Source organism: Trachurus trachurus (genome assembly GCF_905171665.1).
Source record: "Trachurus trachurus genome assembly, chromosome: 21".
Classification (NCBI taxonomy): Eukaryota; Metazoa; Chordata; class Actinopteri; order Carangiformes; family Carangidae; genus Trachurus; species Trachurus trachurus.
In genome coordinates this window covers 21,553,609-21,578,221 of record NC_139899.1, presented here as the reverse complement: position 1 = coordinate 21,578,221, position 24,613 = coordinate 21,553,609, and the positions used below count along the sequence as shown (strand labels likewise).

Sequence of the window (24,613 nt, the reverse complement as noted above, 5' to 3'; positions counted from 1 at the left end):
TTTTTCCGTCTCTTGTTGTACCTGTAAGCTTCTTCACCAACATATCATGAGTATCATCAATCTGCATCAATTGCCTCTTACTCTCATACATATCTTTTTGCCAATCACATATTTTTTTCTAGCCTTCAATTTTGTAATTTTGTCAGTGTTGCAGCAGTTGTGTTTCTCGTACTGTTCAGTGCCGGGGTAGAGGTGGTTGTCTGCTGTCTACGCTCCTGCTTGGGCTTGGCTGTGACCAGAGGGAATGGCTTCAAGATGGCTTCCTTCTCTCCTTGTTTCAGGTCCATGGGTTTATCTGAGGACAGAGAGGAGGAGAAGAGATCAGTTCTTCACCCTCCTCATCATCTGACTCACAGTCTCACACACAGTTGTGGTCCATCTGCTCTGGCCATCTTCACCGAGCAACTCAGTGGCCTTTTTTCCTGGCGGCTGAAAGATCAGAGATTGTTGAGTAATATCTCTTGTGTTCCTTAAAGGGGGAAAAAAGGTCTGCCAGAATACATCTGCTGAGACCAGGGATGCCCAGATGCTTAGAACCATGCACATATTAGCACACGTGAACACACACACACACACACTTGAGAGACTCGAGAGAAAACAGCAAGGTCCAGAAAAAGCCTTAGCAACAAGGCAGCTGAGATGAGCTGTTCTGTTAAGATAAATGTTGTTTTATGCATTAGTTATGAGCACATTAGTTCTGACAGGGTGTCGAGACATTGCAGCCGAGACTTACTTGACCTTGTGAGAAAATGTGAAGTGGAACAAAAGCTGACACAATCATGTGGAATGAATAAACAAAAAAGGGAGCGTTCACAGTAGCAAAGCTGTAAAGATAGACTTAAGCAAGTTTCATCGAGACGACAAAACAACATGTTAAGCACAAGATGAGCTGCTTTTTGATAGGGAAGAAAAAGGAAAACAAGTAAAGCTCATTAAAGGGTCAAACGTTTCAAGAAAATACAAAAAAAAAAGCTAAACACTGGAAGCAGAAACAGAGGAAAGCAGCTAGCCTGGCTCTGTCCAAACAGAACAAGTTACACCCAGAAGTTCCTCTGCGGCTCACTGATTAAGGAGGAACTATGCAAGTCTGGCCGCTTTTTCCACTGTTTTGCTAACCCTCATCCTGGCCATGTGCATTTGTTTACAATGAAGCCAGCGAGAAATCAATCAAAAGAGCGGTAGATAACATTATATATCATGCACGATGTTAAGACGTGTAAATTTGTGTAGTCTTATCAGTCATAAACAAGAGATTACGGGTTACACCGGGGCGGGGGCAATGATCTTGCAAAGTCGTTTTTCAACCAAGAGACGCAGTAAGTGATACGCATGTGGAAAGCAGAGAGCCTCCATTCTCCCTCGTAACAAGTTAAGTAATTTATTAAACCATCACAATTACTCCAAAGCTGTTTAATTAAGGTAAAAATGTAGCATCGTTAAGCTACAAATCCTGCATTGTTCCTCTTTAAAGCCTTAGACAGAATTTGCTAACAAAAAGTAAGGAAGGTGCTATAAAAGACTATTTCTTGGCCATGTGCGGTCACTTCATAGAGTTTGCTTGTGTTTAGACAAGGTCAGGCTAACCGTTTCTCCACCCACTTCCAGTCTTTTTGTGCCAAGCTAAGCTAACCAGTCTCTGTTGCTTCATATTGAATGAAGAGGGGTCATCAACCTTTTCATCTAAGTAAAGTTTGAGTGGTTTAAGTAAATTGCTTCTTTCAGGCTGATGTTGTGTATATAATTACAGAATACAGGACAAGGTGCAGCAGTATTCAGTGGTCAGTTCATCCATCACTGTTGCCCTCACCATGGTCACTGGGTTTCCCCACCAGGTTGGGTCTCTTGTTGACAGGAATAGAGGGATGCAGAACTGCAGGGAATCATGGGAAACAAGAGTCCATTTCAGGTTAAAAATCCCATATGAAACAAAACAGGAGGTGGTTGGCACTGAGGGAGAGATACAAAACTGAAAACAAGTGCTGTTGGTTATTTCAATAGTGCAATAATGATGAAAGAACGTCAAGTTTATAGATTCATGAAGAGACATTTGTGCATTTGATAAATGGGTGTACAAACAAAAGCATAACAAAAGCAACAATGAAGCACATGAAGCCAGGCACGTTGCATGAGAAATGCTGAAAAGTCACTTTGTGAAGTGCTGCCACAAAACACTGCCATGGTCTTTAACTAATCAAAACCAGTCAGTACTTGACAACCTTGAAACAATAAACCACTGCTTTAGCCACTCCGACTAAAATCCCCAGAAGAATAACTGAGGAATTTAAAAATCCTGAGTGAATCTTAAACAGGAAACCTAAGGTATCAGGTCCAGTGGATTTTTTTTCTACGATTTCGACTTCCTTCTATGAAAATTCTTTTGGATCCGACCACCAAATTTTCCAGAAAATCCCTAGAGCACTGAAAATACAATAAAATAAAGATCATCCAAGCAACGAGATACAGGCCAGATCGCTTTCACTCTACACTGCTTTAATGAACACAAGAAATGTATTGGCTTAGATGGACTGGATACGTTGTCACAAGGAAGCGTACAGCTTTGTGATGACAACACCTTTGCTACAAACTGTCAAACTCAGGTTTCTCAGTGTGTGAATCCTTCCATGACTTAATGCTGTTAAACAGGTTAATCTTCTTAAATCTTTGTTGTGACATCTTAGAGGAGGTGGAGAAGCTCTGGAAGACTTGACTCACTTTAGGTTTCATCGCTTAGAGATATTCCAGTTAAAGTGATGGGTTCATTTCCAGAGCATCCCCACCCTTCACCATTTGTCATTTCCTTATCTTAGATTCACTAATGACAAGATTCTGTAATTGTCCGATTGTTGATGCCAAAACACCCCAAAAGCATTTCTTTTGGATGTTTTTCTTCAACCCCCTGGAGCTGACCTTCCCCTTGTCGGCATAAGTCACTGATCTCTGGCATCTACCCCCCCAGGAGAAAAGAGCTGACGCTATCAAGACAAACTGAAACAACATCTGCACTCATACACTCACGTGCCTCTGACTCACATGGCATAACTGACAGCTAATGGCAAACATATGCTCACGCATAAAGGCACACAATAGGTTGATGAAGTAATTCAAATGCCAGGCACAAAATGCACAAATACAAAAGACAGGGGTATGTGAAGCGTGAAGAACTGACAGCTCACGAGGGTGATGTCATGGCCATGTCAATAACTACGCTGGGAATGAAAACATAGGTCTATGATGTAATGTGATGAGATGCAACGTCAACGATATGTACGTCTCCAATGTATATAGTACAATCTGGTGAGGAGTGTGTTCAGCAGCCGGCTGGGGCCTCTGCTGTGATCTGTGATTTAAAACAGCAGTGGTGGTGTGAGCGCTGGTTTCTGTCAGATAACTTCATCTCCAGGGCAAGAATGTGAAAAAAAATGCAAACGAACCAGATTCACCTGTGTCGCGCTGCAAACGCAACATTACTCAAGCTTTCATAGACGGACACTGTCCTCTACACACTGCAGTCCATTACAAGCAGCGCCTTGAAACAATTCCAAGTCAAAATGCCAATGTGAAACAGAGCTCTATAAAACTGTCGAGGACACACTCTGATTCACATTTGCCAAAAGCACATTCTGTACCTGCTTTTGTGTATAATACAGAGTTGCAGCGCGCTGTTTGGTTTAAGACGTAATAACTCAGTTGCGTGTCATTTACCTCATGGATGCGGGAAGGTGAGCTATGTGAAGATTACGTCTTTAGAGAGAAAAAAAAGTAAAAGCAGTCACAAGGAGCTTTGTGCTTGGATGTGTGTGCAGGGTGGCAGGCAAAACAACTATTCTTTTCTGTAGAGCTGCTTCCAGAGAGCCTTGCGACTCCTTGAAGACCTCTGAAACTGTCCAAGTTTCCAGAAATAACACACGCCAGCTGTGACATGGGTCTGAAGCACAACCTGTCTTCACAACTCCCAACAACGAGGAGTGAGCAGAGCGTCACAATTAATGTGATGCGGTGGTTTGCATTACTACTTGAGATGGATTTGATTACTCTAATTAACTGAGTCTGTCTGGCAGAATGGAAACTATGTGATTGACCAAAAAAAAAAAAAAAGGGCAAACCACGTTCACCTTTCACAAGAAGCAGGCTTAAACTATTCTCAAACTAATTCAAACTATTTCCTGATTACAGGTCCATATGTGCAGTAAACTAAATAATGTGGAGACGAAAGGGATTTTACCCAAATTAGATTCATATATAGCTTCAGTCTCAGTCATGTAAAAGCTACTGGAGCTATACATATTGGACAACACAGACCACAACAGACACAAAACATCACACTGACAGACAAGTTGAAAAATCACAGAGCATGAGAAGTTTGTAACAAAAGCACAGATCAACGTGACTTGTGTGGGACGGGACATAACAGCGCCTCTTAGGTTAGTGAATGGGGAACACTGAAAATGTGATCATCTTGGTTTGTGTTTACCAGGATTTTCTTTGGACCACACCACAGGTTTAGGAAGAGCATTGCCCCTATGATGCACCCCATCGGCTGCTGGAGGGAGAAAAAGGTCTGTTATAAAATGCTTTGTGTCAAGAGGAAGGTTAGAAAGAAAAATGCTTTTTGTGTATTTTTGTACTCATCTTACTGTCCATTGTTAGTGACAATAAAGCTTACGAATTGTTTGTGTTTTCAACCTGTTTTTACAGATGGTCTGGATACACAAATGGAAATGACTTTATCTCTTGACATTTCTGACTTTCTGTTCTTCTGTAACTCTTTGGGGAGTTTGTGAGCGTGTTTAAGAGAGGAAGAGAAACAGAGTGGAGAAAGGAAAGAGAGAAACTGGCTGCAGTGGCTGTACTGTCTGCACAGTGCTTGGCTTGGCATGGCTGGTGTAAAATGTGGTGTGTCCTGGCCAGTGCTGTGGCTATACTTCCCACCCGGCCAGCATGAGGGAGCGTAAATCATGTTAACGATCCTGACCCCAGAGATGCCACTACTACTCGTGGTAAAGGTGTGAAATACACACCGAGCACATGTGGCACAGCATGGAGAACATATGGACTGTAAGAAGAGGTGAAGCAGAAGAGAGAGGTCGGGAAGGAGAAAGGCATAAGCGTTTAAATGTCTATTGTACACATTCCAACACAGCTCATGTGCTATGTCAAGAGCCATTAGTTTTGTTTGTCTTCTCCTGTAGATGCACAGCTGCAGACAAAAGCAGGAGAGAGTGCTGACAGTAGAGGATGACCTGAGGTAGTTGCTTGGGCAGAGGGAATAAGAGGAAGGGAAGTGATTACTCCATTACCCCCGGCTGTGCTGGAGCTGTGAGAAGAGGTGAATGTCTTGGATGGAGAGATTGGTCTGACACCAACACGTGTGGAGTGAGTAGGAACCCTGGTGCGAGATAGCGTGGTGTTTCTTCCAGCTGCAGGAACTGATGAGTTAATGGGAGAACGAGGAACCTCAGCAATGGATGGCCTGAGGACACCAGTACCTACATGTGCAGAAAGGCAATTGGGGAAGTTAAGTTAAGGATGATCCTCTTCAGAGCTTGACAGCTTTACCTAAATGGAATAAATGACAGACACATCAGTGAAAAAGAATGTAGACGAGAAGACAATGAATGAAATGACAGAGAGGCACAAATGAAATCAAAAGGTGACCAGACTGCTCTGGTTGTGAGTGGGCAGGGGTGAGGTGACTATGCTGTACTGAAAATGGAGGCACATACGGAGGGAGGGACAATGATTGGGTGGGGTGTGTAGGGTGGTAGGATGGAAATGGAAATGGGGAAGCAGTGGCATCATCCAGTGATTTGAAGTACAACTGGAAGCACTGGGCTTCCGTGTGGCTTAACGAAGAAGCAGAGATGGTGATGCGACAAACATGTCATGGCATTTACCATGATTGTAACTACCGGCTTTCTCTGTAGCCAGGGCAGGTCTTGGTAGAGGCTTGCCCTCTTCTGGTGGACTAGGAGCTGTATGAAAGAGAACTCACTTTTTAATCTAAGATAAAATGTATATGAAAATATTTTTGACTTTTAAAGGGGGCATATCCTACCATTTCTCGAAACACAAGGAGGTGATTGTTGATTTTAAGTTGATGAAGCTAGAAAGGATATTTGCTGCTATTATTAAAAGTACAAACTTACATCTGCTCAGACAACACTGAACTCCAGAAGACCAATTTAGATGTCACAAGTGTATATGATGTCTATTTGTTCTACCAATTGAGAACATCTAATCAGGTGTCATAGGAATTTCAAAACTATCTTCTTCTATTTTACCAAATCCTGTGGAATTCACTATCAACTATTTCTTTCTTTCTGTATTCTGTAAAATCCATCACATATACATATTTTGATGAATATGCCCCTTTTAAAATGAATTATGAGATAAGGTCTTAATGCTTAATTTGCTTATGGCAAAATGTGGGGTCTTTACCCGTAGGGGATGCCTGCCTTGGAGTGACCTTGGTGGGCTCAGTCCTGGTCTGAGGCTGAAAAGGATGCCCAGGTTGTGGTTGAGGTCTAGATGCAGGGTGTGGCTTGGGCAGAGGATCGGGTTCAGATTGAGTCTGGGTCTTTGGGGGAGGATGTGGTTGGGGACTGGGTTGAGAATGGGGTACGGGCTGAGTTGGAGTCTTTCTTTGAGGCTGTGACTGTGTTTGTTGCCGAGTTTGTTGTTGGTCTCTAGTTTGGGCCTTTGGTTGATGTTTTGGTTGCTTTTTTGGTTGGGGCTTTGGTTGATTTTCTGATTGAGGCTGTGGTTTAAGCTTTGGTTGCTTTTTTGGCTGAGGTTTGGAGTGGGGCTTGGGTTTGTCTTTTGGTTGAGGCTGGGTTTTGGGCTTTGGTTGGCTCTTGGGCTTTGGTTGGCTCTTGGGCTGAGGCTGGGTTTTGGGCTTTGGTTGGCTCTTGGGCTGAGGCTGGGTTTTGGGCTTTGGTTGGCTCTCGGGCTGTGGCTGTGTCTCTGGCTTGGGTTGGAGAAAAGTAATCTTTGGTTTAGTTGTTGGTTCGTCCTTAGGCTGCTTGATGTTTAGCTGAGGCTGTCGGTTGGACTTAGGTAGAGGCTGTGTTTGGATTTGTGGCTGAGCTGTGGTTTGAAATTGTGGTTGAGGTTGTGGTTGTAAATGTGTCTTTGGTAGTGCTTGCTGAGTATGCGGTATGTGCTGGGGTGTTTGAGGTGTGTGTGGATCTACCATAGGTGTGGACTGCGGAGTTGGTTGAAATTGAAGCTGGATGTGGGTCTTTTGTTGAGGTGGTGTGTGGTGTAACTCAGTGTGGAGCTGGGTTGTAGTCTGATGCTGTAGCTGGAGGTCTGACTTTGGCTGAGCTTGTGACTGAGGCTGGCTGTGGAGTTTTGGCTGGGGTGGTGCTTGTGATTGTGTTTGGGGTTGTGTTTGACTTAGGGTTTGGGGTACAGGCTGAGGTGTTGCTTGAGGTTGGAGTGGAGGTTGAACCAGGGGTACAAGCTTTGATTTTGCTTGAGGTTGAGTCTGGGTTATGAGCTGGAATTTTGGTTGGTGTTGAGGTTGAGTCTGGGGTATGACATTTGATGTTGGTTGGGGTTGAGTCTGGACAATGACCTGGGATTTTGGTTGTGGTTGGGTTTTACGTACAGGCTCAAGTGCTAGTTCTAGTTGTGGTTTGGTTGGGGGTACTGATTGGGATGGAGGTTGGGATCTTGGTCGTGCTGGAGGTTGAATCTGGGGTATGAGCTGTGATCTTGGTCTTACTGAAGGCTGAGTCTGGGCTATGGGCTGGGGTGTTGGTGGTTGGGTCTGGGATATGAGCTGGGATGTTGGCTGTGGTTCGGTCTGAGGTATGGGCTCAGATGTTGGTGCAGCTTGTGGTTGAGACTTGGGTATTGCTTGAGATTTTGGTTTGGGTAGAGGCTGTGTCTTAAGTATAGGCTGAGATTTTGGTTCAGGTTGTGGTTGTGACTTGGATGTTAATGGGGGTTTTGATTGAGGCTGAATTGGAGAAAATGGTTTTGTTTTAGGCTGAGCCTTCCCATGGGGCTGGTGAGATTGTTGGGATTGGGACGTTGGTTGTGGTGGTCGATAGGGTGGCTGGAATTCCGAATTTGGTAAAGGCTGGGGTTTTTGATGTGGTCTATTCAAAGGGTGCCCTCCATGTCTATTTGTCTGGGGGAAAGGCACAGATGCCATGGTGGGTGTAATGGGTGGTGGAGGGTATAGCTTGGGAGCTAATGGGACTTCCAGGAAAGGAGTTAAGACAGATCTGGAGAGTCCTCCTCTTGGGTTGTCTAAGAAAGGAAAAAATATGGCCATGAAGCCACAATACTGTGCAGTAAAGTATAATATTCTGAAGGAAAGGATCCCTTTCAAAATGAAATAAAACAAAATATCATTTTATTATCTAGAAAATTATGAAAACAAGACAAGGACACTTTGGAAACAGCTGAAATTTAAATTAGCAGAAGTGCCAACAGCTACTGGCTCAAGAACTCACAGAGCTGATCTTGGACTGAAGCACAGGTTAAACAATAACTCATGGCTGGCAAGAGTCTGACAGAAGGGGTCCAATTTCAAAGGCAGACAGACCATATGGAGGTATTTGCAATGTAACAGCCGTGTTACTACAGACAGACTTAGCTACCATAGCCAGGATGCTTGTGAGTGACAGCCAGCCAAATCCATTGGCTGTGCCTCTAAGATACTATGACACATACGAGTTTAATAGTTGGTGATGAATCGCTTGCTGTGATTTTGATGGACTACTCCAAACTATTGATTGATTGTTCAATTTGATCAAGTATTCACCAACAAGCAAGTGTGAAAGAGAGAAAGGAAAATTAGTAAAGAAGACAACGCACTTAGTCAATAGCATGGTATTCTCGTCATTTACAGTAGAGTGTCTACTCAGATCCAGTGCTAATCTCTAAGATCTCTAAAACAACTCTATATACTGCCCTCTATATTCAAAATTCAGGGACTGGATCCTGCAAACACTGCAGCCCATCAAAGTGGGTACTTCAGAGAACCTGAGAGTCAGATCCCACGATTCTTCTTCAGATTAATGTAGCCTTAAATTACGGTGCTTGAAGGCACCCCTTGTTAACCTTCAAGTAAAGGATTGTCCTTTAATGGTCAATAAAGCATCAAATTGATTACTAACTTGCAGTTTCATTTCAACACATGCTGGACTGACTGAATATAAATTCCTGGTAAATATCCTCACCAAAAAGAGTTGACAGTAACAGTTCAATCCTTCAAATTTAGGCTGCACTTGAAGGAAGCCTTTGAAATTCAACAGATCTATTTGGGTGTAATGAACTCTATCCAGGCCCTGAAATTGCAGTAGCATTTGTATGCAAAAACAGAGTGGACACGCACATCACACCAATGAGGGCAGGTGCAGAGTGCAAACAATGAGCAAAATAGAAAAAACAAGAGCACTCGCAGCTCTTGTTTTTTCTATTTAGTAGCATTTGTATGACCACACTTTTGGTTTGTCTGACAAGAACCCAAGCTACTTGAGAATATAATAACAGAAAAATGTTGGAGAAGGGGACACAGGACAAGAGGGTAATGCAGGTTCAAGAAAAGAAAAAGATGATATTCTGACATAATACTTCTGACGTTCCTGCTGGAGAGAGAGGGTATCTGGTGCATGCAGTTTTCTCATGCAGACTTCACACCATCGCCTGCATTGCATTGAAAGCAAAAGCCTCACGTTTGCAATCAGCAAAAATCTCGATGAATGATCTGACTGAAAATATAAAAAGAAATATGATGGATTTATAAGGCAAGGCAAGGCAATTTTATTTGTATAGCCCGTTTTTACAAACAGTTTGTCTCAAAGGGCTTCTATAAGGGGCAAAGACATGAGGGGCGGATACAGAAGAATCTAGAGAGACAATAAGTTAATTTGAGATATGACCAGTCTGGAAGTAGCCCCTAACAAGGTTCTCTGTGCAGCTAGAAGTCAACTCCTTTCTCAAGAACTGAAAAGGGTCCTCTATAATGCTGTTGGTTAGTGGGCATGTGAAGCAGATTTACGATTCAAGTCATTTCCTGTCATTAAATTGTGTTGATTATATCGTGCAAATCAATCATTGTAAAAAATTGCTGAAAAAACAGACAATTAAAACCATCATTAAGAATCCTTTCAAGCTTTGTTGTTTTACTAAAATGCCATGCAGACAAGGCCACCTGTCTTACAATGATTGCAACTAAAATAGCTGAGACCATCAGCTAGTTTCCACGGGAAGGACCGAGCTACTGTACTTACTTGCAGCATGCCACTGTTGCTCATGCAACTAATTACAAAGAACACTGTAAAGCACTGACAGCCTCTCAATTACAGTCCACCAGGTCTATGATTGCAGCCGCGATGAGAGCTATGAAGCTTTTCAAAGAGAGCTATGATTCACTGTTTACCGATTGGCCGTCTGGTGACCACAGGCAGTGTGGGTCCAGGGGTCGACAAAGATTCCTGTCTAGTGGTTGTAGTGGGAGCTGAGAAATATAATGTATGTTAATAGACCTTGGAGAGAAGTTGTTATTTCTATATAATGTAAAAAAAAAAAAAAAAAATTAAAAAAAAATAGTAGGACAGTGATAGAAAGGTCAAGTAGAATGGTCAGATGTAAGATAAAGTTTTTTTTCTGACCACTGAACTCTGTTTTAGGTCAGAAAAGTGATTACCAAGAGTTGTCTTTGGGGCTATGTTCCGGGAGACGGGCAGTCTGCCCTGGGTCTTGTTTGGGAGAACTGACAAGGACAAAGCAGGAGAGAGTAAAGTCAAGGAGTCAACTCTTGAGATGCCTTCAAAGTCCTTAAAAAGAAAAAGAATTATGTTTAGGCATCCATTTCACTTCGCTTACTGCCAACATTTATTTCTACAATACCCACAAAAGATAGAAATAAAAACAACATGGTTAAATAAACAATAAACTGCTACGAGGGGGGCTGCAGAAGGAAGACTCTACTGTAATGTAATGTAACCACAGGTGACATTCAACTTTGCTAACTACTGGGGGGCCTAAAAGCTTCTTTAGCTAACCAGATAGTTACAAAGTTTGTCAGCTGGGCAGCTAGTGTATTGTGGGTTTGTCAATTTTTTTTGCTGAAAACCGCTGCCTGTAGCAGCCAAAAATGATGCTGATGACAGAACTTCAGATTTAATCAAAAATGTTACAGTATGGGCACTAAAACCAAAACATAAATTGATCTGTAATGTCAGATAGAAGAGGATACTTGGACGAGAATCATAAAAAATACTAATCTGAGTTGTAATAATGACAGAGAGAGACAATTTCAAATATTACACAGACTCCATTATAGACCTTTGATGAGAAGCAGGCTTGGTCTCCGTTCCTCTAACTGTCATAAATGTGACAGAGAAATTGGTACTTGCACATATGTTTTGGAAATGTTCGAAGATAAAAAAAAAAAAAAAAATTGGTAAAGAATGAGCCGGACGCCTTGATTGGACATAACTTGGACCTATCACCTCTTCAGTGTGTTTTGGCAGCCAAGGTGTCTGGTGCAAGGAACAGTCACAACAAGAAACTCATCGGAATACTCTTGTTTATGGCAGGAAAGACTAAGGACAGTCCTACATTGGACGATTGGTACAAGGAGGTAATGGACATAGTCCCCTTGGAAAAATTGAGCCTTCATGATAACATGGAAGGTTTCTCAAAGGTATGGCAGCCAGTTTTGGATGCTGTGGATCCCTCTGGTCTGAGCTTCAATGTTCCTCACTAAGTTATAGAAGACTGTGACATGGCCTGGATGTCACCCTGGTGGTGTGTCTATGTATGTTTGTATGTAACCTATGTAAAGCTATTATACTATAAAATGCTATTTTAAGTTTATGTATAATCTTTGAGTAGTTTACAGTATGTGGTGGTTCAACTGAGTCTTAAACTATACAGTGGAGATGAGGGGGAAACTACTAAACGGGGTAATAACTCATTACATTATAATTACATTCTATACTAAGTCTGTCATAATGGACACACAGTTTAAAACAGTTTTGCTGCACTTGGCATCTGCAATAAACCTGCAAAATAAAAACTGTGATTTTTTAAAAAGTGGGAAGTGAAAACGAAGCGGTTCTTTCTGTAAAAAAATAAGAAAGTTAATCAGAGTTCTTGTTAAAATTCTTTCAGTGCTGAGTCTTAAAACAGGGGTCAGTAAGAAGGGCTGAAGAAGACATTTCTTAACAGCAATAAATCATAAAAATACTGCTGCTGTATTTAAAAGTGTTCAGTGGGTTTTGACCAACAGCAGAGTGTCTCTATTGGCTTACCATGGCGAGGAGCAAAGGGGAAGTGTGGACCTGGTGTTAAAGGTTTCTGGTAGATGACAGACAAGAAGACAAAGGGAAGAACTGGTCATTAGTCTTTGTAATAGTCACAAGTCAAAATCTTACCATTTAGCCTCAATGTCATCGTATTTTCTGCATCTTTCTCTTTGTTGCCTAACACTTTGGCCTTCCACTCCGTGTCGAATTGGTAAAATCCCCGGTGAGAAGCTTGTTATTCAAAGTTTCCCTCTTGAAGGGCAAGTGTTGTGGCTGATTCTCAACAGCTGTGATGTTTTATGGGTTTGGGGGCCAGGAGCACGTGACACAGCGGCCATGCCCTGTCAGAAAATCAATGCCACCTTTCCCCTTTCAACTCACTTCCACACCGTTATCCTTCCACCCCTGTCCCTCCATCTAATCTCCCTTTTTTTCCTCTCTTTTATTCTACTCCAGAAGTTAGCTAGCTACAGACTGTTCTCTTGGCTTGGCCGTCCCTGGCTGCACTGATGCTGTTTCCATTGAGCAGTTGGATGGAAAATTAATGAGGCAAACAAGCCCTGAGAATAGCATAAGCTCACTAAAGTGCACAACACAGACTCCAAAGTATACTGCCAGTTCCAAATACACACCCTGTCCCCAAAAATATTTATTTTGAATGGAAGTCTACCTGTATAGTCTCACTTCTCTCAATTTATTACACTTATTTCATTTAGCACGTAACTGTTACCACCTGCAGACACATGGTAATACAATAAGATTCTTCTGTATCAAAATATTATAATATGAGTTGTTAATGTATTAATATGAAATGTAAAAGTGTGTCCGATACATACCACAGGAGTGAGAGGCCGTTTAAAGATTTTCCTGATGGCCTTCTCTAGAAACACAAGAGAAGATCCAGAGAAGAAGTCAGTGAAGTTGAACTAACAAAGTCAAGAACCAGATAAAACCAGATTTCAAACATGATTAGCTCAAGATGCGCAGTAATCTTAGATGACTGAATGAAAAAGTTCCATAGCTCTGGCTTAATAAAAGTAAACCACAAGATGGTTTCAATTCAGTAACATTGTCAAGTGTCTCAGTGTCTCAGGGATTATACTGCACTCTGTGTCTACGTGATGTCACTCGCACTGACTAAGCACCGGTGAAGACATCGTCAGTGTTTGCTCAGTCAGCCATTTGAAGAAATGGTGGCAAACAGGGAAAGTCTTGGAGAAATGTTTAGGCTATCACAACCAGACAGAACAGAAACAATGTGAAGTGACGCTCTGCACCAGTGACTAACAAGGCACAGGGTTTTCTTAATGAAATCAAAATATTTTCCGTCCACAAGCAATCAGAAATCCTCCTGGCCGAATGATAAATCTCGCTGAAATAATACGAGTCCATCACGCTTTGTCCCAAAGATAACAGCAAGACTTCCAGCATCAATCTCTGCTTTCTTTTGTGATAGTTAAATATGACCAAACAATCAAAATAAATAACCATCTTCATTCTGTCGGACACACATGAAGTATTTTTGCTATTTTTTCTATACACTCACTGTACCATAGATATATACAGTATAGACTAATGAGTCCTAACGTCTGCCTTTTAAACTGTTGCCAACATAGCTCCAACCCACTGAGACATGGACTCTACGAGACCTGAAGGTGTCCTGTGTTATCTGGCACCGAGTTGTAAGTTCCAAGGTGGAGCGGTAACGGATCAGACTTGCTCCAGTACATCCCTGTCCCTCCTTCGGACACTGCTCATTTTTCCCACATCCAACATTTTGACTCTTCCCTTACCGTCTAATACATCCCAGGCTGTTGTTTGCCTAATTTTAACACCTGGAGACCACTGATGTTGTACAAAACTTGTTTCCCCCTTTGCTACTAAAAACAGGGGTGAGGGGACTGTGTAAGTAAAGTGATATCAAACATACCCTCAAGGCCCCCCATGCTGCTGTTGTGGATGACCGGCTTGCTCCACATTCCAGTAGAGTCCTTAGAGCTGGGCTGGACACCAAACTCGTAGACCGTGTTGGGCTTCAGATTGTCAATAACTGTGTCACTAGTTGGGCAGGTCTGGTAGTTCCACTTCCTGTTCCTCTCACGATAACGCACCGTATAGTGTCTGAGACAGAGACATAGGTCAATAGATGAAGACACACCTTCAATACAAAGGAAATTTGTTGTGTGGTATTGGAGACATTTTGTCAGCTTCATTAGTTCTGTGTTTCCAAGTCATACAGTAGTAGAGCTGATAAGTAGTTTTGTTTTTGCTTCATTATTCCAGTTCTAATAGCTGGGTAGGAGATGGCTTCACTCTGGCTTGTACTATGCATACCTGGCAAATAGGTGCATGTTGTGTGTTCATGCTGTGTAGTGTAATGCTGCGTGTTTTTGCCACTATAGGAACTGCACATGACTCTGGGACAAGGACCAGAGTGTGCTTCCCATTTCTTCATATCAGAAGATATACAGTATAAGAAACTTTATTAGACACAAAACCTAGGAAGGTTTTTTTTATGTGATGCTGCAGAAATGTTTTATTGCATGAAGTTTAAATGTGGTGACCTATTTTAGAGCTGGAAAACCATGTCACATTCTGTGAACTGCGTTACGTGGGTGAACTTCACCTTTTCACCATCTGTTTCCCTGCTTATCAAATCTGAAAAGGCTGAAAATTTCCATGCACATGTGCCTCCTTATTGTGTGAGATGTGTGTGTGAGTGTGGTGTGTGTCCTTCTTGGTGTGAAAGCTCACCCATCCTCGAGACAGTCATTCATGATGTTGCCTTCATAAGGAGTTTTCAGCAGCGTCCCCCAGGACAGGAGCACTGAAGTGGGCGTCACCGACCCAATGACTAAGTGAAGCGGTTTCGCCAGGTCCACTTTACCTGAAATCACATACACACATTTTGTACATATACTGTATGCATTTCCATTGTTGTGTGTCACTTTGATTTTTTCCTGTAAAAGTATTTACCTGTGCACTGTTTTTTCACATCATTGGTTGGGATGGGCTGGACGGCGATGAGGTACTTGGGCTCAGCATCTAAAAACATTAGAATAAACTAGAGGTGAGTTACACTCTAGAGGGCGTACAATGCGCAACAATGCAAAACACACAAATTGACCGACTTCCTCACCAAACTCATTCTCAAACGGCTGTCCGTTCTCAGGCAGCTGGATGAACTGTTTGGAGAACATGCTGCCGCCATAGCCCAGGATGTAGCCCTCAAGTTTGGTGTCGGCATTGGGACGCAAGAACTTCATGACGATGGTGTCTCCGGTGGCACTGATGCGAACCTTCATGTTCTGACGTCGGACTGGTGAGAAGACACAAATGTTTCCATTCATTTTCTGCGAGACTTCTAAGAGCCCAAACATATAAAACATGGAGGAAACGAGGAAAAAAAGTCTAGTGCAAGTATTTAACGATGATGACGCTTTCGGTCAGCGAAGGCTTCGTCGGCACAAATATTTGCCAGGAGAAATCTCACAGCTTCTAATGACATCATCTACAGCACATGCAGCTATTACTGGGAAATCCAATGTAATACTGGAATACACAGATGCAGATGACGCCACAAATACCATAAATTAACAAAGAGATTTAAAAAGAAATCTGAATCAGCAGCGGCCCTGAAACTAATTTATTTTCTTCTGAATGGAAAGCTCACAAGAAAGACGACTGAATTACATAAATGTGACCTGGACCTTTCCAGATTCAACACTTCTCACAGTCTGTTCTCCATCACTTCACAGGTACACTCTAGACGTACATTCAGTCAAATGCGGATTTGCTGCAGCTTTCTTAAGTCTTGCTGAGGTGTAAGTTTTACTGAGAACTAACAATGGTGAGTTTATTAAGAGAGCACAACGCTGGGAGAAGTACATAAAAGCACTTTTTATTGAGAGATTTCTAAGCGGGTGAGAACATTACTTTTATAGAGCGTACAAACATTAAGGATCTGCCACCTACGAGCATCGTAAACAGTGTATGTTACAGTTTCTATATGAGCTGTAAATGGGTGTAAGATGGTGTAAGATCTCAAAAGTGGAATTTTGAAATGTGAACTTGTGTTATTAAGACATGAGTTCAGTGAGGCAATGCTGAGCATGTGTACAGTTCACAAGAGAGTGGTATGAGATAGCACATTCACTAACAGACAATACTTCTGTCTCTCTCTCTCTCTCTCAGACACACACACACGTGCACACACACACAGACACTGATGTCACATTTACAGGAAACTGCTCGTTTTCTGCCAGAAGTGACTTCTACAGGATACAGTCCTAATCAGCAGAGTCTCGGGACAGATATCAGGTGAGGACAGAAATCGAAGGGTGGACTGTAATAAACCAAAGCCAAGAGAGATTACACAAGGGAGACGGTTCATACTGGTCAACACCACTGTGAAAATCATGACTTCCACTCCAGCCGTTGACTCTGAAGCCCAAAAAGCTTGATTTGCTTCACAAAAAAAAAGTCATACGGATTGTAGCCAACAGAAAGGCTTATTGATTGACAAGAAACAACAGGAGGAAAATGTTTGAGAATGTTTATATTTCAATTGAGTTTTTCATGCTCTTTTATAGGTTGATTCTTGCTTTGTGTTTATTTTATATCTTTTTATGTCTCGTGTTAATGACTTTGAATTGCCTTGTTTTTGTTTTTTCATTACCTTGCATGCCTAATGTACTGTACTGTATGTGACTGTACTGCAAGTATGTACACCTCTTATACTGATCAATGAAAATTTTAAATGTTACCAAAGGATGATTTTGAGAAAGCTGCTTTGCTGTTCTTGATGGTGTTTAGTGAGGATTTTTATTCAGTAAACAACAGCAACATAATTTACGTCCGATACGACAGCTATATTTGTTTTCTTGCTTTTCCAAGGGAACACTGTGGCTTTGTTTGTGATAGTTATCGAGCGTTAAATCAGTTTGCTGTTGTTTTTGGAGGGTGTAAGCTCGCTGAGGTCACCGACAGTGCAGGGTCCAAGGAGAACACCCAAGGCAGTGGAAAAGCCGGGTGTGAACGGTGTCCAAAAAACTGTAGACGACAAAGGACGACAGCCAGGCAATTGCATAGTGCCACATAAGCAGCGGCATTTGTGACTTGGCATTTGCAGAAACTTGAATGTTTTGAGTCACAAAGGCTGGACTTAGGGGGTATCATCAGCTGCCAATTTCTCCAGGGGTCCATGTCAAAGTTTTGGTGAAGTTCACAACACTCATCCTATTATCCAGCTCTGCAGCATCTCTGCCAAAGGCGGGTTGTGATATGATAGTCTTCATTCATCACAGCTCTGTATACCATTTAAGTGATGAACTTCAGTTTCTGCCAACCAAGCAAACTCAAACATTCTTGCCTGTAATTAAAGCTAAACTGGATTGATCTCTTCCATTAATGCATGCAGTCAGTCCGCATGATAGAGAAGCACGGACATAGCAGAGAAGTAAGTTTAAATCTCTGCAAGCACAATGCATGCAAGAATTTGTTTATTTTTTTTCTCTCATTACTTGCCTCTACCATGTGGCCCCCTCCAAACTTGCCAAGAATTCGGTATGCTAATGATTAGCTAGTTTGTAACAGGCATGCATGCATCAGAAAACACAGATGCGTGCAGCTGAGCCAGGAGTGCGACTGACAGTTGGCTTTGTCAGCATGTAAAACCAGTAAATACTTGGATGATGAATGCTGACTATTAGTGATAAAATATAGATACACAGGTTTGTCAAATGAAATCTCCTTTTATTAAATTGTATTTCTGCTTTTTTCGAATCATGACCAATCCATTAAAATCAATTATATTTCCATCTCCCCTGTTTCTATCATTATTATACCACAGTGGAAATTACAAACGAGTCTATGGGGGCTTAAACCTCCACCTCTCATAGTCTACAAGGCTTAAAACAAAGACCTCTCTGCCTGGATTATGACTTGTACAATATTTCTCCACAGCACGTCCTTGGCTCAGATTAACGCTTCAAAGCCTTAAATGAAATAGTGGAACTTTTCATAAGGACCGATGCCAGCAGCTGCCAGATGCCAAAACAGACACTGACAGTGAAAGAGGGGGAAGCCCTGGATTTGAAAAATACCCTCATGCTTTTCCAGCGATGTGTTTCCCATCAAAACTGCATTTGTTTTGATTTTCTCATCAATATTTCCGATAAAACATGAGCAACATGGGCTCAGAGGGAGAGGGGCTCCGAGTGTATGTAACATTAGGAAAGATTTGGCAGCAAGTTTTTAACTCCAGTACAAGCAAACACTGGCTCAACCCCACTACAGCCCATCCAAGGCAAGGCCATTTGGCCCACACACCACTTAGGGACTGTTAAGACTTATCAGTATTTCCAGAGTAAAATGAATAAAGCTTTGGGAACAGATCCAGTCACAGTGGTGATCAATCAACTACGACAGAAAGGAAAATGACTGACATTTTTCTAATCAGAAAAAAAAGTGCTAGGCCACAAAGTCATGTTGTGTGTGTTTGTGTGGATAAAATGTGAAGAAAATAATGAAAAGGATTTGAATTTAAATCCTTCATTAGCGCAGCTCTGCTGGTGACTGACCCCATCTAACACATGAGATCCCTGAAGATTTACGACCTTAACAAAAGACATGAAACTGCAGAATAATTAAACCCACAGTCTTGGGCTTAGTGGCTATGGATGGGTGAGTGAACAGGTCTGTTTGGCAGAACAGAGCTTCTGTTTGAAGTGGCTGTTAACATTTCTAGCTGGAAAGTTGATACAGTAAACTATTTAGTGACGCTTAACAAATACAAAGAGACATAAAGAAAAAGCAGGTGACAGCTAAATGTGCACAAAGAGAAGCACATTATCTACTGAGAGACGCAAAACTAGATGAAAAGTTACCACAATGAGATGCACAATGACAACAAAAACCACTAAAAGATGGAAATCGAGAACTTAAGAGACGCAAAATGAAAACATACTGTATAAACTCAAAACGATCACACTGTAACTTAAATGAAACAGCTGCAAAGAGAAATACGATGGTTTGCAGTCTTTCTGTGTCTGTTTCAACTTGGCCTCTCATATAGAAGAGTTAATGACCAATCTATCATAGAGAAACATTTGGAGCAGCAGAAATAATGATACTAAACGCAACACAGAGAAACAATACATCTGTGTTTTCATCTGTATGTTATGGAGATGCTTCCACAAAAACATTACCACTCATGATGGGTTTGTGGGGTCACAATCTATAATATAATTTGCTGTAATCTCACACTGAAGACCAATCCCTTAAATTAAATCACAGTCTACTCTCCTCCTAGAGAACGTAACCAACCCATCGTCAATAACTGTACAATCTGATCCATCATAACGCTGGCGGTCGGCCAGTAAACACATGGCACATTGTTCAACAAACATTTCACCATTGTGTTCGTCCTGTTTTGGTCCAACAACCAGACGATGTAATCCCACTGGCCTGACAAAGAGAAACACCCTGAAACTGGAAACCCCGTCTTGGCTCGGCGGCGCGGCTATCTTGGCTCGTCAGCGGTGATGAACGATCCTCCGGGGGGCGAGGGACTAGGTTAATGGGGTTACCAGGATAACACGCTCCCATCACCATGTTTTTATGTACGTTGGGTGTTTTGAAAATAAATATTACAACGTGCATCTGTACAGTATGTGCAGGTTTGGCATCAACTCATCCTGATTTACTGTCAAACCACAGACTCGCACCACTGGCAGCTCTCTCGTGCTCAACTGTCTCTCTCTCTCTCTTTTTTTGGTTCAGATGTGGAGGAGGACTACACGAGAGTAAACACTTTGAGAATAAATTCTACTGAGATCATCTCAAGACTTTTCCGATGAGGCTGATGTGTAAACTAATGAACTATAAATATCCAAAGAAAAACCTCAAAAAGAAAAAAAAGAAAAAAGAGAGAAAAAGCTGGCGCAGGAATACAAGGCTTGTTTTGTTTTCACAATATGCAATGGAAAATAACTTTTCCGCTCTTTGTTGAAATTAAATCTGGTAATTTTGGTGGATGGAAGTGACACAGAGTCATGAAGTCATGTCAGTTTGTCTTGAGCAGCTGAGCTGAACTGACTGTAAATCCATCTGGCTAAATGAGGGTAGAAACTCTTCATTTTGGTGTGATATATTGCTCGACGACATCCATACATCACACACTTCACACACAAATCCATAGAATCAATCAAACTGACCGTTGCTGACAGTCTTCCCAGCACAATTACACACACACACACACAGACAATACCATGCCTTTGTGTGCACGGTGCCCTAGGTCTCAGTGATTTTACGCAGCTCTGGCGTACAGTATTTCAGCCTCTCGGGTTTCTGTCCTGGACGAGGAGAGTCGGAGAGGATAACTTGGCTTCCTGCTCAGCAGAGACAGAGACACAGATGTTTTATGGCCTTTTGGTGAAACAGTCACCTTCATTTAGGGCAATGAAGTGTGAAAATCCCTCCAGAGTCTCGTGCCAGCCGGAGCAGCGAGGGTTTCGAAATAAGTCACTGGCTGGTGGCGGGCAAATGACAGCTGGGCTGACCTGTACTGGCTCTAATGGGAACAACCTGAGCCTGCAGACTGGGGTAACTCAGCCCTCTGAATATCTACTGTCATTCACCAGGAGCCTCTTTGATCCCGGCCTCATCTGGAACAATCACATCGCTTGGGCCCACTAGAGGCTTCACCTTGTGGCCCAAGCAGAGCAGAGCTGCCTGGGATTGTACTCCCCACACCCCCCACCCCGACTGCCTTGGCTGCTTCCATGCAGGTCTCTCTGGTCTCACACCATATATCCCCCCTGACAGATTCGACGGAGCCACAGCTGTTTTCCCTTCCCCTGTGGCGTTGCTCCATCCCATACTTTGCCTCCTTCTCTCAATCTCTGCCGTCCTACAGTATATGTGTCAGCGGCCATCTTTCCATTAACCTGATCCTTTTTCAACTTCCCGAAGAGCTTTAAATTCATCCTTCCATATCCCCATCTCATTAATATGTGCATGAAACAGGGCCATGTTCTTGCTCAGCAGTAGTTTCCACTCCATACGTTATCCTGAAATGAGTTGGCCGCAAGTAATTTCCTTCATTACAAGAGATTAGACTCATTCGGATACAGACTGTCGCACATTCATTTATATGGATTAGTTTAAATGCTGAAGTGCAGATCATCCAACACTATTAGACCTGTCAACCCTCCTGTGCATTAAGCTATGACATCTATGGCAATAAAGCAAACACACGTTTTGCATGTTTCCTTCTAAAAACCCCTGTGCTTGATCCAAGAGGAACAGAGATACGGACGTTTAACTCTCCTTCCAGAGCAAAAACACAGACGGCCCCTTTCATCTAAGTCCCAGAGCTGCACACTGAGAATTGTCTGCAAGCCAAGTTCAGCTAGCAAGCTACACACACACACACACACACACACACACCCGTTTTCAAATGTGCTTACCTCTTTATACCGACTCCAGTCTGCTCACCTCAAATCACTTTTACTACCATCACAGTCTTCAAAGGACGCCTAAGTTTAGCTTGCAAAATAAAGCATGGCTGCGAAGCATAGACACAGAGATGGAAAGCAGAATTCAGTGTGTATGCATAACAGTGTGTGTGTGTGTGTGTGTGTGTGTGTGTGTGTGTGTGTGTGTGTGTGTGTGTGTGTGTGTGTGTGTGTGTGTGTGTGTGTGTGTGTGTGTGTGTGTGTGTGTGTGTGTGTGTAATGAGACAATATGGAAAATGTTTGTGGAAAATCTGCTTCTTTCCAGGAATGTCGTGAGAAACCTAATCAGGCAGAGTAGATTAAATAAACTATAATCTTTTCCTTTGTGGTGTGTAGGAAAAGAAAACACTGCATTATGGGATATGTGGGTTTTCTTCAAATCATTGATAAAATCCTCACTGATGTGGCCAGATCATGTTCTCTGTAATGCAAAGGTGATGTGAGGGAAACAATAATAAAAAAAAATCTCTTGCCTGAAGCAATGACTGAAACTAATTAGCCACCTTAAGAACTCATCTGATTATCTGTTTAATGGGCACGGTTCCTGGAAAGCCATCCCATTAGGTTTACAAGCCTAACCCCCCTGACCCCCCCCTACCTGGAGACACTGTGGGCAGCATCTGACCTATTTTACCTTTGTCTGCCTGATCTCCTCATTACAGGGAAGTGTGGCTACACCGCAGGGATTGTAAAAACAGTGCAGAGTATCTCATCAAGGCAGAGTGAAAGCCTAACAAGTGGCTTAATAGAGAAAAGCTCATTTTCCTTTTACAGTTGGGGGTTTTAATGCATTTTTACTGCAGAAATACAGAAATACAATATCAAAACAGCACTTGTTAGCAGCTCTGCTCTCCTTGTGGAAAACACAGAGTAGAACCACATTAAAGCCAAATGTGGTAATCAGGGTTGCATCTAGTAAAGTTGGAAGGTTAACAGATATCAAGGATATAAGAGAAGGGGGAGAAGGGTGCCAGAGGAAAAAAAAAAGCTTGAAACGTGTTGCCTCTTTTGTTGAACATGTGCAAATCAGAGGGGATTTCTGCAAATCAGAAACTGCTACAACATTTTCATTTTTTTTTGCATGCAAAAAGAACAAAGATGTATTAATGCATCCAGCACTTAATGTACTTTGCAGTAAATGCTTGTTTCAATATGGTTGCAAAGCCTTTACTCTTGTCATCGATCCTCAAAATAAATATCCATCTTACTCTGACATATTGTCTTTTCAAGCCTGTCCCAGCATGCATTTGGCAGAAGGCAAGAGTAAGACCATGGAAAAGCAATCAGTGCATCACAGGGCTAACACAGAGCTCCAATCACTCCCACTTGGATGGATGTTATAGACTGTGAGAGGACATCCAAAGGACCATGATGACCAAAACATTGGAGCAGACAAGAAATGCATCACTTTACATGCAATCAATAACATTTCCTGTGGTGGATATTTCTGTGGAAGACAATTACACCAGTGCAGGTATCACCTACCTCTGATCCTGTTGGGAGTTGAGGGACCAGACAGAACTATCCCAGTGATGAAGACCATGAGGAGAGGGACCAGAAAGCTGTGTGAGTGGTGCTGCATCCTCATCATCATCACCTCTGCTGTGGCCGGCTCTGAATCTCAGGTGCAACAAAAGCTGCTGTGATCTGACCTCGCAACAACACAGACACAGAGACGCCAAGCTGGTCACTCGCTGATTGAGTTAAGTCTTAGGGTAACAAGGTGAGTGTGACTGTGTGCTGCAGCTGCAGGAGTCAGGCTGGATGGTTGTGGAGTGGCTGGACTACTTCTCTGAGGTGGTGGTCTCAGGACTAGTGCAGCTCACTGGACTGGACTTGTGGATGCAGAAAGCTGCTCCTGCACCATCTATACCTCTATAACAGAGGGAGGGGACACACAGAGGCACACCCACTCTCCTTTCCCTCCCCCATCTCTCTTTTTCTTTCACTCTCCATCTCTCACTCTCTTTCTCTGGAAAAGGAGTGAGAGCTTTCTCCAAGCTTCCCGCCCTCCTCAACCTTCGTTTTTGTTCTCTGTTTTTTTTTTCTCTCTCCCTCCTTACTCTGGTGTGTCCCCACCAATCCTGCTTTCCATCTCCAGGGCCTCTCTGACACTTTTATTTGTTCCTTTCCTCTCGCAGAATGGTTATGTTTACATGTGCTTTTAAAATCCTGGTTATGATCATAATGAGTATATCATGTTCACATGGACCTTGAGAAAACAGGTTGTATTATGTACCGTATGTACACGTGCATGTGGTTGTAATAGGGTCCAGGTTTTTGATCGTCTTTGCATCAACCAGACAAAACATCAATACTGAAGAATTCTGCAGAAACCCAGATACAGTAATGCTCATTGACAATGCATTTCTTTCTTTAGTTATTGTTTTCTTTATTATCTACACAACACTTCTTTGTCTCGGTGGTTCAAGTTGGAGATATTGCAGTTGCAGGAAATACAATATAGTTAAGGTATGGTTAGGAGTTCGGAAACTGAAGTGACATAATTTGAGACAAGTCAGAACTTTTCCAACCTCCTACTTGAAAAAGTGCAATCGACCGCCATCAATCGACGAAATCGGAGAAAAAAATCTACCCCGACTTCTCCGAGAAATCAGTTGTCTGCCTTACGTGAAGCACTTTGAATGCAGTTTGTCCCAGTCCGCCATGTTTTTGGTTATTCTGGCAAGGTGCATCTCGAACGCTCAGAGTTTTCAACTGGGAGATTCCAAGTTGTGAGTTGTCTCAAACGCAGCATTAGTGTCAGAGGTTGTGAGTTCGAGCCTCAGCTAATGCATAATGGACGTCATCTTATTGTCTTCC

The 24,613-nt window shown here is 42.4% G+C and overlaps 2 protein-coding genes across 6 annotated transcripts in view; both read right to left on the bottom strand.

The window, feature by feature from the left end:
- Window positions 1-24,275, bottom strand: part of abi3bpa (ABI family, member 3 (NESH) binding protein a) — a 29,619-nt gene extending 5,344 nt beyond the window's left edge. The window contains exons 1-13 of one of the 5 annotated variants that reach the window (XM_083996453.1): window positions 23,276-24,275; window positions 15,412-15,591; window positions 15,249-15,317; window positions 15,027-15,159; window positions 14,203-14,393; window positions 13,109-13,152; window positions 12,279-12,324; window positions 10,667-10,732; window positions 10,400-10,477; window positions 5,298-5,486; window positions 4,472-4,540; window positions 1,808-1,870; window positions 173-295 (exon numbers count right to left, since the gene is read on the bottom strand). In XM_083996453.1, coding sequence (XP_083852579.1) covers window positions 173-295; window positions 1,808-1,870; window positions 4,472-4,540; window positions 5,298-5,486; window positions 10,400-10,477; window positions 10,667-10,732; window positions 12,279-12,324; window positions 13,109-13,152; window positions 14,203-14,393; window positions 15,027-15,159; window positions 15,249-15,317; window positions 15,412-15,591; window positions 23,276-23,384 — 1,360 coding nt within the window. In that variant the 5' untranslated portion in view covers window positions 23,385-24,275. The remainder of the gene's footprint in view (window positions 1-172; window positions 296-1,807; window positions 1,871-4,471; window positions 4,541-5,297; window positions 5,487-10,399; window positions 10,478-10,666; window positions 10,733-12,278; window positions 12,325-13,108; window positions 13,153-14,202; window positions 14,394-15,026; window positions 15,160-15,248; window positions 15,318-15,411; window positions 15,592-23,275) is intronic. The other 4 variants (XM_083996454.1, XM_083996455.1, XM_083996456.1 and 1 more) reach the window with 4 other exon arrangements.
- On the bottom strand, window positions 5,537-7,633 carry LOC311004677 (uncharacterized protein; the record flags this gene model as incomplete). The annotated part of the gene is made up of 2 exons (XM_083996848.1): window positions 6,439-7,633; window positions 5,537-5,556 (listed from the first exon to the last, which is right to left on the bottom strand). Exons 1-2 carry the CDS (start codon window positions 7,193-7,195, stop codon window positions 5,537-5,539), a joined length of 777 nt encoding a protein of 258 aa, XP_083852974.1. The 5' UTR covers window positions 7,196-7,633.
- Window positions 24,276-24,613: the final 338 nt, after the last annotated feature.